Source organism: Dryas octopetala, chromosome 9 (genome assembly GCF_963921425.1).
Source record: "Dryas octopetala chromosome 9, drDryOcto1.1, whole genome shotgun sequence".
NCBI lineage: Eukaryota > Viridiplantae > Streptophyta > Magnoliopsida > Rosales > Rosaceae > Dryas > Dryas octopetala.
In genome coordinates, this window is record NC_141374.1 from 16,127,258 (window position 1) to 16,140,338 (window position 13,081).

Consider the following 13,081-nt stretch of genomic DNA (forward strand, 5'->3'; position numbering starts at 1 on the left):
CGGTATACCCAGTGTTCATAATTCTTATTTACCCATGCTTACGTTAGCCAACAATGTTGCTGATTTATTGCAGACAGCCAGACGTTTTTGTTTTGGCAACCTGTTGCGCACCAATAGCACTGTGAAAGCAGAGTCATGGAGTAGGTATTTGGTACAATTCGTACCCAAGTTCCAGGCCACGTGCCCGCAGAGCAGCCGCAGCCACAGCCACAGCTACAGGGTGATCACCAAGCGGGTTCACTGTATACAAAACAAAGGCCCCCAAGCTGTCATCTCACTCTTCAAATTGGGAAGGGTCGTAGTCACCAACCTAAGCTTAGGGATGGATGAACCGTACCACATTTGGTTTTTTATATTTGGTTTTTATGATTAAAGCGTTCCAGCTGGCCTTGGATTTGGGATGTATCATGTACTTTAAGTCCTGAAGATTGAAGACCAGTACCACCTCTGCAGTCTGTTCCCGCCAGGCTGGCTCCCATTGTTTAGTGTTTTTCAACTGCTCCAACAATTATTAGGAATCTTGGGTAGGTAACTGAACTTGCTTACAGTAAATACCATATTGGGTCTCATGGTCTTGAATTTACTTACAGTAAATACCATATTGTTCATCTTTACAACCAACAAGTTGGCTAGTGTTGGACAGCTTGCTTGACCCACATGGATAAGGCATACATGGTATGTAATAAAGATGAAAAATGTGTAAGTAGATGGGCATAGGCAACTCAATACAATCAAATAACAAATTAGTGAAACACTTCATCACCCAAAAACTGTAGGCAGCATTCTGTGCATATAGCATTAGCAACCAGTATTCAGATTTAGATGTGTCATTACATGGTACACTGATCCAGATTCTAAAGGGTAAACTCAATTGCACATGTATTCCTATCCTCTCTCCTTTCTTGTGATGCATCACTATCACAGTGTTAGATTCACACCTGCCAGTTTAAATCTTTTTTCCAGTCACAGAATTACATTTATTTTTGTGACCAAAGGAAATTCTGCGTTCTATCAGGCATTCATATGAACAACCATAGTCCGCAGTAGCCAGCCATGCTACATGATCTTCGTCTACAAGTAGTTGAGTCGACTCCACATTCATCTTCTGTTAAACACCTGTGGTCGCTACGAGTGTCATGGACATGGCAAGCACTCTCGACTTGTTGGCCGCTACATTCCCATGAATTCAATGTTGTAGGACATACTTGCATAGACATTGCACTTGTCCGTCTTGCTTGCTTTTCAGTCTGCACAAGTGAAAACTCCATAAACCAATATGAACTTACATGTCATGCTATACTTCAGGAAAGTAGAACTATCAAATGCAACTGAAATTGACAAAACAAATATGAAATTGCATTGAAACCTGGATTTTTTACAATAAATATAGGTAAAAAAATTATCCTGGGTCAGAGGGAATTTCCAAAATCTGTTGTTTTTCAGGACGCATTATTTCAGTTTGGTACGGATGGGTTTCCAACTATAAATTACTATGCATGCAGTTTGGTAGAAGCAACACCTTGGGAGAAGTCCAGTTATTTTGGATGTAGGTCTCTGGAAGCCTCTCATGCCAACTACTTAACACTGGAAGGGGGTGACCCTCAGTTGTGAAAACATAATTTTGTTCAACCAAAAATGAATCATCAAACAGAAGAAATAGATACTTGCACCTACAGAAACCATAAGACATCATCTGAGATATATTCAAAGTGCCACAATTTATGGTTGAGACAGTTTTCTGTGTAGTTGCACAATGCAAGGGGGACAACAATTCTTACGTCTCAGCAAGAAAGAAACTATGCTGATGATCTTCCAACTGCATAGTTGTGACATCTCTAATGCTAGCAAAACCTCCTTCCACTTTTGTGTATAAGTTCAGAGAATTTACAATTGATTCACCCACTTCTATGTACCATGGATCTGCTAACGTGCAACATACAGGAAAAAACGATGTGAAAAATCAGAACACTCTAAGGAAGCTAGGCAAGGAGCTATACTTAATGCATTCCCATAAAGAATATAAAATTTTGAATAATAAATATCAATGAAGCAAAGGTATGTCTGGAAACTAGGTTGATATAATATAATATCTCGAATACAATCAACCATCATCTAGAGTACTGAAATGTCTGATTTTAACATTAGTAACTGTTTAAATGGTGGAAAGGTATGCAAGCATAGAAAATGGAGATAACTGAAAAGGCAGATTACCAGACCTTTGGTTGCTTGATATAAGTAGAATGTTGACTCAGCCAATTCAGGGCGCAGAGGATAATATTTTTCTGTAGGATGCAACATTTGATGGTCCAACAAATACCTATATGATCATGCAGTTCATATTAGACAATTTTCTTTTTTCCCTCATGAAATGGAATACTGCAGTAATAAGAACCAATTATGTAAAATAAGAAACAAGTCTATAGTGACTACAGGATGTATGAGAAGACACTATAATTCAAAACAATTTTCAAAAGCAGAATACCTCTCTGGTAGTACTCCATACTTTTTCCATACATAGAAGAACTCACGGTGAGATGAGTTTGCAGCTGCAATATCACCAACAAGTACCTATAGCCATAGCTCATATCCAAAAATTATAAGGTTTTTCTGAGGCTTGAAATCACAATCTAGTAAATATGACAATGTTATAAATTCCCTGCCTGTAGGCCAGGCCAAAATGCTTGAAGGCTTGTAAGCTGCCAATAAGTTGCTTTTCCTGTCCTCATATCAGCTTCATGGTACCTAATTACAGTAACAAGCAATAATCACCAAAGATTTTGCAGCCCACTCATTCGGATAAGGCCTTCAATAAGGCTAGGAGTTAGTGCTGTACCATGGACCATGTCTGAAATATTTCTGCACAGCAATATAAGCAGAATGAAACATTCTCCAAAACTCTTCCTTTCCAAAAAGAATATGGGCTTTGAATAGATACTCATAAAATGAATCAACCCCTACATAAAAGCAAAACATAATCCAACATCAGAACATCACAATCTACACATTTCAGATGCAACAAGGAATAGTTTTTAATGGTCTGCAATACAGTAATTTGTCATTGTCATACACAACAAAATATTGGCCAATGTCTTATTTGGGCACCCAACGAGAACTCGCGACATATAATGTAGTACAGTAAAGATCTAAAAGCCCATAAAAATCCTACCTGCCCCAATCCCAGATGAATACTCAATCCATTCCCCAGTTGATACATCCAATGTTGTACCAAGTAAATTCAATGAACTTCGCATGCTCCATAGTTTACGAAGGGAACGTAAAGCTGCAGATTCGTATTTAGGATCTCCACTCAATCGGGATAGTGCTCCCATTTCCAGAATTAGAGAACCTGAATTCATACGGAAAATCACTAGGTTCAGGAAAGCACATTTACTTGTGACCTCATCTCAATACTTCAAAAGAGATCCCCTCACCACACCCTGAAGTGCTTGTTTCAGTAGTCTCATTCTCCATCACTCCATACTGTCCACAGAATTTCGCATTGATGCGGAGTCATATATCCTTCTTACAAACAAAACCACCAGACCACTTTCATATATTTTTTAAACTTAAAATGCAAATGCTTGAAAAGATTTTGTAAGATACAAGTAACACCTAACTGTATCTTTGGACCGATAATTATAATAATAAAATAGAAAGAATTATATCACGCATACATCCCAAATCAAAATGTAATCCAAATTGGATGTTGGCATGTCTCAGGTGGTACCTTTAAGTTAATCCATGCATATGGCAACCCAGTGGGTGTGTTGAATGCAGGTAGAAACCGTTTCCCTAAATCCTCGGCCAAAGTAAGCAGCTGATTCTTGTAAACTCCTTGACCCAACCTGTCTGTAGAATCAGTTGCAAGTAAATGAGCAGAAACAAGTCCTCCAAGAACTCTTATGTTGCACTGCACAATAGCAATGAAGTGGAAAAGAGACCATTAAAACATTTATCAATTATATAGCTTGATGACAATAGATAATTCTCTCGAATAACATTCAAAATAATATCAACATCCAGCAGCTACATCACATTTTGAGCAATCTGAAGGTTACGATAATAATATCAGCATAACCAAAATAAGCCATTTCAGAAGCTCTTCAATAGATACCTCAAAAAGATTTACCCTCGCATCAACATCAAATGTTAAATTTTCAGAAAGCCAAACGACTGCGCTTTGAAATTCAGTGTTGTTACCCATAATGACAAGGCTGGGAGAGAAATTTTGCATCAGAATGATGAGACAACAAATGATATCAAACGGAATGAAGAAAGCACCAAAATTGAGCATAATGTTGCAATAACTGAACTGTATATGTGACCACATAACCTAATTGTTGGTACATATCAAACCTGGACAATGATTCTATAAGTGTAAGAGCAGATCCTTTATAGTCTTGTGGTAAGTGTTCAAGCTGAAACAGGGCAAAAAAACACTTCAATGTACTTTTGCAACTAATCGCAATTCAATTTATCAGCAGATATATAATTACCTTCAGATTTCCGAGCTCACTTAGAGAGTCGGTGAAAGTTTTACTAAGAGGCTTTAGCTCATCATGCTGCAACGAATACAATGGCTTTAATATCATGCAACAGAAGTGCACAATCTGCAAGAAATAACGAAGGATACAAACTAACCGGAAATGCATGGATCATGTAGTTGTCATAAGCATGGTAAAACCTGAAAGGAGAGAAACAACTTTCCCGTCAGAACTTTTCAATTATTTCAATAAACGAACATAGACATTGTACTTAAAAAACCCCAATTACAGTTTATCTTCTTTCTTTTTCCCATTTGTTTTTACCTTTGCATATGCACTGGGAAATTCACCTAGGAACCATTTTATATTTTATTGGGGTTGGCCATACAAGTGCAAATCAAATCCGCAGCCCATAAATGTGTGGTTTATTTGCTTCAAATTGATTTACACCCTTCAAAAATTTCAGAGAAAAGATAGAAGTGGGAAAATTACACAACATAACAGGGCCTTACGGTTTCTGTTGTTTCATTTTCTTAATAAATCTATCTCAGCCATACCAAGCAAACCAAATGGCTGGGAATGCCTTAATTTCCCCAAGCCCAATGTTTCAAGATATTAAATTTTGATATTCCCATCAATATTCGACCCACCAAATGAGCATCACATATCAGTGGCAAGCTAACAATCTGTATCAAAATTCAATCATTTCTTTTAAGAGCAAAAAAAATATCAGATTGTTGAGCAAATTACGGATACCCATTAAGCTAAATTGAAGAATAATAAAGATTTAAGGAAGCTGAAACTAAGAAATCAAGTGGGTGAAATTTGACTTTACATCTTGCGGACTTTATCTCTGAGGCGTCTCTTCTTAGCTGCCCAACGAGGATCGGATTCAGAGGTCGATAAGTTTAAGATGGTGGAAGAGATGAGCAAGAGCAGTAGAACCCATGTCACAGATTTGCGCGGCAACATGGCCTGTTGCTCAATTGGGTTGCATATGAGAGAGAAAGACAGAGAACTGAGAGAAGAGGGTCTTTGCGCTTTGCTCAGTTTGCTAGCGCTACAGGTGAATGGTGAAGACGGTGTCGTGCGATATAGAAAAAGAGCATATGCTACAAACAATCAATTAATTGCATTACATGTTAAGGGAGAAGAGCTCTCCCACTTTAATTCTTGGATTAATTGGATGAGGATTTAATTTGTGCTTAGCTAAAAAACGATTTAAATCTTAGAATTTCAGAAAAAATAAACAACATGTAAATGTGATCAAAATTGAGTTTGGACTAGATTTTGACCAGAGAGGCCGGATTGGACCACTACCAAACATTTAGCCACATGTTGATACTAGGATTACTAGGAGACTAGGAGAGAGAGCATATTCGCATGGAGTAAAAATGTAAAATCATAGATAAATTTTGAACTTTTGCATGTGAAAATATCTTATTTATATATTATAAGTAAGGTTCTAAGTATGCATTATAGATGGCAACACCATCAATACTATATTTCATATATGTTTACTTTCACACAAGAAAGTTTAAATGGATGGATCATTTTTCTTTGTGACGATAGGCTTTTGTTTTTAATTAGTTAAATGCATTAAATAGCTAATGCATATGATTTGGTTACTCATCTAAGATTAATTCAATTGCAGAGCAGTAATTTTGGTTGTATATGGTGATGATGCTTGGAATGGGTATACGTACAATTTTGCTTTTATTTCATCTATCCTGAAATAACACTTACATGCATGATGCATGTGATTGAAAATTCATTAACCATGTCTGGCCTGGTAATTCCGGTTGTCTCTAGTCCAACGTATTCGTGGCTGAAACCATGCATGCAAAAATAGGTAGAACCCAAAAGAAAACAATAACCTCTCCTCTGCATGGGTGGTGCAAAATGGCCTACAAGCCCTCCCATGATCCCATCCACAAAACCCATTTTAATTTCCATATTAATTAAATATCCCTCCTCCTTCCCCACTTGTCTAATGAGAGAGGAAGATCATCTGATCAGTCCGATCAGAGGAAGCTGACACCAAAGCCCCCCTGATCTTCCTCCAATGGCTGCAGTTCCCTACTTTGTCCTGATCTTGTTCCTCTTGTGGGCCCCGATGATGGTCGAGATGAAGCTGAGCCAGGACTACTACGCCAAGACCTGCCCGGACTTCCCCAAAGTGGTCCGCGAGATCGTGACCCACAAGCAGACCGCCAACCCGGTGACCGCGGCCGGCGCCCTCCGCCTCTTCTTCCACGACTGCATGGTGAACGGCTGCGATGCCTCCGTCCTCATCTCCTCCAACCACGTCACCGTGGCGGAGCGCGAAGCCGACATCAACCACTCCCTCTCGGCCGACGCCTTGGAAGTCGTCGTCCGCGCCAAGACCACCCTCGAGCTCACGTGCCCCGGGGTCGTCTCCTGCTCCGACATCCTCGCCGAGGCCACCCGCGACCTCATCACCATGGTCGGTGGGCCCTTCTACACCGTACGCTTGGGACGCAAAGACGGACGCGTGTCCAATGTTTCATTGGTGGACGCCAATATCCCGAGAGCCAATCAGACGATGGATGACATCATCAACATTTTCGAAACCAAAGGCTTCACCATCCGACAAATGGTGGCTTTAACCGGAGGACACACAATCGGCTTCTCTCACTGCAAGGAGTTCGCCGACCGCCTCTTCCACCACACCAAGGAGGCGCCCACGGATCCCGAGATCCACCCCAAGTTTTCGGAAGGCTTGAAGAAGATGTGCGCGAATTACTTGAACGACACGGCTATGGCTGCGTTTAATGATGTCATTACACCCGGGAAGTTTGATAACATGTATTATCAGAACCTCAAGAGGGGGTTGGGGCTCTTGAGATCGGACCATGCACTCTTTAAGGACCCGAGGACCCGCCCGTTTGTGGACCTCTACGCGACCAACCAACAGGCCTTTTTCAATGACTTTGCCAAGGCGATGGAGAAGCTTAGCATTTTTCAGGTCAAGACTGGGAACCAGGGAGAGATCCGCCGCAGGTGCGACCATTTTAACGACCTAGTGGCTTAGATCAGGAGGAAGAAGAAGATCATGATCGATCATTGATCATTGATCATTGATCATTGATCATTGTTGTTGTGCTTTTGATTCATGGCCGGCCATGGATCAATTCACAAGACAAGAGAGATTTTTTTATTTCTTTTACTTTTTCACTCATGGTGTTATAATAGCTTAAATCATGTGTTATGATGATGATTCCATTTTGATCTCACGATTATATGATATTTGAGTATGGACAAGTTTGTGTTTTATATATAATTAATCTATATACAATTTGACAAGATTGTTCATGTAATGGATACATTTTGAGTGATGGGAAAAATAGAAATATAGAATCGGGCGGTTGGAAGAAGGGCTAGCTTATTAAAGGAGGCTTATGATCTGAATAGGAGAGAGCGAGAATCGAACTCTGCTTCTACACCATTAAGATGTGTTGTTGTTCCATCATTATTTCCGTCAAGTCAAGTCAAATTGAAATCAAATTTATGGATGCAAGGGAAAAATGCTGATTAAGTGACTTCATTGCAGATTACATACAGGAAAGTGATCCATCTTTCAGAGAAGTTCTCAAAAAAACCATCATCTTTCACAGAATTGCTCAAAAGGAACATTTTCTTTTGTAATAATCTTAAGGAAAATAACTTACATTTTACTTACAGTAACCTAATAAAAAAACAGAAGCTATCACTGGACTCCTTTCCTTGCTGGATATACCCTCTCTCTTGGCACATTGCGGCATAGCGTACATTGTGTAAACAGACGGCAGTTGAGACCAAATTTAAGTTCATTTGGGATCCATTTTTGAGATGAAGAAATGCCTTGTATTCCTGTCTGCTTCAACTGGTACCCAACCCATCGCCTTTGCAAAGTCAAACACCTGCATACCAAATTGAGTATCAAAAGAATTGCATGATGATAAAGCATTTGAAGCATCATACTACTCACAACGGTGTCCCCGGAAAATCAACTTGCGGAAGTCAGAACATCAAAACATAAGCCACCAATATCATCTAGTGCAGAGAGTATATGATGTATAAATATCATCTTATGCAATACACAAAACGGAATATCTGACCAACTCTTTAAAAACTCTTGTACTCTTAAAAGAAAAAAACTCATTTTCTCTGAACCTCCCGTGTGTATGGTAAGTGTTAATTGTAAAGCTAGTGAATACAAAGTTATGTCAAACTTTGAATATATGACCGACTTTTCCATTATAGCGAAGCTTCACCGACCAACTCAGAGATGCACCCGACTTTTCCATTATATGTTCAAGTATATATGAACATACTTGTGCCAATTACACAACTGACACCACCATGTAGCATTTAACGATGTGATGACACCAGACAAGTTTGATAACATGTACGTACTATCAGAATCTTAAGAGGGGGTTGGGGCTCTTGGCTTCACCATGCACTCGTTAAGGACCCAAGAACAAGGCCTTTGGTGGAGTTGTACTCTACGGACCAGACTGCCTTTTTCAAAAGTTTTGCACATGCCATGGAGAAGCTCAGCCATGTTGGAATCGAGACTGGGCGTAAGGGAGAGGTGAGGCGCAGGTGCGCTCTGTTTAACTCGATTAAGGCTTAGATAAGGAAGAAGAAGATTGTTATGTTGTTCATGACAAGAGCACACAAGAGGTATATTTTTTATATTCATTTTTAGTTATGATATTATAATTGCTTCAATGTATAAAAATGATGGTAATATATTCATGATTATATGATATTTTGAGTATAGAGAAGTTTGTATTTTAATATATATATATATATAATGTGATTTAAGATTGTGAAAGATGAAAGAAGGGAATGGTTTTTCTTGTCCATTGGGAATATATACTAGATCTCTCAAATTGACAATGTCTTATCAAAACTTAATTAAATGTTTATTAGGGTTTGATCTATAGAAGCAAATAAAGTATAATATGTTGATGAATTCTAATAATTAGCAGGAAAAGCAAAAAATAAAAGGAAAAAAGAACTGGCTTGGATTTCATTCAAAGAAGCTTATGATCTGGAAAAGGGAGAGCAAGTCTGACAAAAAAAAGAACGAAAACAACTTAGTATTCACTTACAGTAACGTAATAAAGGACAGGAGTTATCACGGGATTTCTTTCCTTGCTGGATAGCCCCTTTCTTGTTGCATTTGCGGCAGAGCTTACCATGTGTAAACAGAAGGCAGTTCAGATCAAACTTAAGTTCATTTGGGATCCATTGGTTAAGATGAAGGTATGCCTTATTCCTGTCTGCTTCAACTGGTACCCAACCCATAGCCTTTGCAATCTCAAACACCTGCATAACAAATTGAGTGTCAAAAGAATTTCAGGATGATAAAGCATTTGAAGCATCATACTACTCACATGGGTGTCCACAGGAAAATCATCTTGCTGAAGTTGGAACATCAAAACACAAGCCACCTATCATCCATTTCACAAGTGTTAAAGCCATTGGAGAGAGTAAATGTTGTATAATTATCATCTTATAAAATACAAAAAAACAAAATATATGACTAAGTATCATAACATCTGAACCCTGCAAGGTTCTGAGTAACCGTATATGTTGAGAATGAGGAGTTGACAATGTAACCAACATTTTCTAGCAAAAACACACTTTACTTGCACACAAAAATAAAATGCAAAAAGTCCTAGTATGAAATTATGATTACTATATAGCATGTCTACTAATCAGTTACTCAATCAGTCAATCTCAAGTGTTGAGAGAACTTTAACTTATCAATACGTAGTCAACAACTACTACGATACTGAACTATACCAAAAATAACACCAAAGCAGCACAATACTAGCATATCAAATATATAAAGATTACCGTCTTGGGACCAATTCCTTTGAAATGAGAGAGCTCAGCCTTAATTTCATCAACTGTCAACTCTCGCAAGTACTCCAAGCACAGTTTTTCTTTTTTCTCCAGTAAACACCTCAATATATTCTTAATACAAGCAGCTTTGGTCCGAGCTAAACCTCCACATCTTATGGCATTCTCTATGGAACTCGAATCAGCAGCCAGAACCTTGATCATAAAATAAAAGCATACAATTCAAAACCAATGCAAGCAATGGAAAATGCAAGTCCAAATCCATATTTACAAGCACAAAACCATAATTTCCAAACGCATCAATGCTGAACCAGCCAAAAGAACAGTAAATAATTTGAGGTGGTCCAAAAATACTTCAAAGTACCAAAATTTCTCCACGGTCATAGGAAGCTAAAATTAAAGAAACTAGTTTAAGTCCCACCAGCACCTTTTATCTTCTTCTTTTTTCTCCTCTAGTTCATTTATATCCAAAAAACTAAAAGAGGGGGAAATCAACCAAAACAAACGGAACCCATCGAATATTAACCAAATGCATCTATACCCACCAAGCCAAAACCATCGAAAGCACAAAGCTTACATCTTTCCAACTTGGAAAAGCGGATTTGAGAGAAATGAAAGCCTTTTGAGAATTGACTTCAGTGGTATTCTGAGACAGCAGAGTTCTCACTAAACCATCCAAAACACTCTCCTCCACATCTGACGGCTCTGACTTCACATCGCCGTCGGCTGTTTGAGAAATTAGTCTCTGTTTTCGGTACTTGGCGAACTCTTCGGGGAAGCCGTGCAGGGCCAAGAGGTCGTCTCGTACGGACAAGCATTCTTCTCGGGTGGGTCGATGGTGATTCGGGTATGGGTCTTTTGCGGTCTCTTTGATGGCTTTGATGGTTTTGGGTGGTTTGGTTGCAGATTGTGGCTTGTGCTCAGCCTCAACCTGCTTTCTCTTTCGGCTTTTCGGCATTTTTGTTGCAGAAACTCTTTGCTGTATGGGAGTGACTGTTGGGGATTGGGTATTGGGCATTGCCGGGCCCTGTGGCTTTTTTTACTGGCCCACTGCGGCCTGGATGAATCGGGCCCAATTGGCCATATTTTGGGCCCAATTCATATTTTATGATTTTTTATTTATGATTGTTTTTCTTTATACCAATTTTTTCATATTTTTTGAGACTTATACCTGTTAGGTATTATATAATCTAAAAAATTAAAAGAAAACAAAATAAAATATCAAGTCTAGGGTGTGGTGAAAGTGGAAACTCACGACTAAGTCCAAACTTCATCCGTTCAATCTTAAAATGAACTTTATTTAAAAAGTAGGACTAAACAATTAATGAACTTCAAATCAAAGAGTCAAATGTTGATACCTACATAGCCTTTCAACGCCCCAAATAGAGATTACTAGATATTGCTTACATGTTTATTTTTTTGCTAATTTCTCCATGAAATAAATTTTAAAATATGTACTATTTTCTTATAATAAAAAAAAAAGGTAAAAGAAAAATAAAATGGCTTAATGTTCATCATCATAAGAGTTGGGAGGATTCTTGTATTAATAATGTGTTACGTGTTATAGGATGCTATGAGTATTGGTTATCTACGCGAGTGTATGTGTTAATGTGATTTTCCACCAAAAGAATAGACAATTGGTTTATTTCATCTTGCTTTTGGTTTAATATTAGTTGGGCAAAACAATACAAAAATATAGCCTTCCATATCCCTTAGTCCTACCACTCAATCTCAAATTTAAATTCCAAGAGACATCCTCCTACAAAGTTAATCAGAAAGAAAAAAAAATGATGATTATGCATCGAATATGAATTAGGCTCCGTTTGGGATTGCGGTGGAGGACCCAAAAGCTGTTGTGGATAATAATTTTCAATCACCTACATCAGTTTTGATGTTTGGTAAAAAAATAAAAAACTGTTTTTCCTCACAATTCTCAACTCCCTACAACAAAAACAAAAAGCAGGTTTCTAGGTACTTTTGAAAGACTCACAGCAACAATGAATGTTTTATTTTACCCATAATACCCTCATTGATTTCTATAATTTTTATTTGTTTATTTTAAATTAAAAAATATGTCTATTGTTAGTTATATTTTATATTATGATAATTAATTATGATATTTTATTTATATGATTAAAATTATAATATACCTAAAAAAATAATAGGCATACTTATTTAATAATGTTGTTCTTAGAAAAATTAATGCTAATAAAAATTTGTAGTCAAAAATTTCAAAAACAAGTAAAAAAACATTTTATTTTTACTAAACAAATAAGTGAAATACACTTTCAGCATCATGTCTATTTTAGTAATTATACACAGTCACAACATTTTTATATTTACATTTACCAAACACTTTGATACTGTTTTTTGTACTCACAGAAATTTTGAAAACATAGTTTACCAAACACTTAACTTACTTTACAGCTGACTTTACTTTATAACTGATTTTACTTCACAGTTGTTTTTTCTCACGACAATACCAAACTGACCCTTAGTTTGATTTAGGTTGGTAGTTATTATTATTAGGAATTTAGGGTTAGAATGTAATTTGATGGATGGTGTTGGTCAGAACAACTGAACAAGTGCATCTATGAGTTTAAACAATTGTCTACTGGATAAAGACAAAAGAACGATTATCATGCATAACAATCAGATTGATTTAATCTGAATAATAAAAGATTCACAAAGTGATTGGTGAACAAAATGTGTGTTGG

At 37.6% G+C, this 13,081-nt stretch overlaps 3 protein-coding genes across 6 annotated transcripts; 1 reads left to right on the forward strand and 2 right to left on the reverse strand.

Annotated features, from left to right (window-relative positions):
* Window positions 1-714: 714 nt before the first annotated feature.
* Window positions 715-5,672, reverse strand: LOC147274828 (Glycosyl hydrolase family 47 protein). Of its 2 annotated transcripts, XM_086256661.1 has the most exons (15): window positions 5,320-5,665; window positions 4,642-4,684; window positions 4,497-4,562; window positions 4,357-4,418; window positions 4,115-4,214; window positions 3,728-3,910; window positions 3,432-3,480; window positions 3,167-3,346; window positions 2,834-2,954; window positions 2,661-2,742; window positions 2,483-2,568; window positions 2,217-2,317; window positions 1,779-1,920; window positions 1,520-1,670; window positions 715-1,247 (listed from the first exon to the last, which is right to left on the reverse strand). In XM_086256661.1, exons 1-15 carry the CDS (start codon window positions 5,454-5,456, stop codon window positions 1,020-1,022), a joined length of 1,731 nt encoding a protein of 576 aa, XP_086112787.1. In that variant the 5' UTR covers window positions 5,457-5,665; the 3' UTR covers window positions 715-1,019. The 2 variants fall into 2 exon arrangements, with proteins under 2 accessions (XP_086112787.1, XP_086112788.1); XM_086256662.1 differs by lacking the exon at window positions 1,520-1,670 and having other exon boundaries at window positions 1,040-1,247; window positions 5,320-5,672.
* Window positions 5,673-6,406: 734 nt separating this feature from the next.
* On the forward strand, window positions 6,407-9,447 carry LOC147274829 (peroxidase 41-like). 2 transcript variants are annotated; one of them, XM_086256401.1, is made up of 2 exons: window positions 6,407-7,408; window positions 8,993-9,447. In XM_086256401.1, exons 1-2 carry the CDS (start codon window positions 6,550-6,552, stop codon window positions 9,121-9,123), a joined length of 990 nt encoding a protein of 329 aa, XP_086112527.1. In that variant the 5' UTR covers window positions 6,407-6,549; the 3' UTR covers window positions 9,124-9,447. The 2 variants fall into 2 exon arrangements, with proteins under 2 accessions (XP_086112527.1, XP_086112526.1); XM_086256400.1 differs by lacking the exon at window positions 8,993-9,447 and having other exon boundaries at window positions 6,413-7,769.
* LOC147274830 (DNA glycosylase superfamily protein) lies at window positions 8,034-11,328 on the reverse strand. 2 transcript variants are annotated; one of them, XM_086256402.1, is made up of 5 exons: window positions 10,942-11,323; window positions 10,359-10,559; window positions 9,893-9,949; window positions 9,608-9,824; window positions 8,034-8,407 (listed from the first exon to the last, which is right to left on the reverse strand). In XM_086256402.1, exons 1-5 carry the CDS (start codon window positions 11,320-11,322, stop codon window positions 8,400-8,402), a joined length of 864 nt encoding a protein of 287 aa, XP_086112528.1. In that variant the 5' UTR covers window position 11,323; the 3' UTR covers window positions 8,034-8,399. The 2 variants fall into 2 exon arrangements, with proteins under 2 accessions (XP_086112528.1, XP_086112529.1); XM_086256403.1 differs by lacking the exon at window positions 8,034-8,407 and having other exon boundaries at window positions 9,600-9,824; window positions 10,942-11,328.
* Window positions 11,329-13,081: the final 1,753 nt, after the last annotated feature.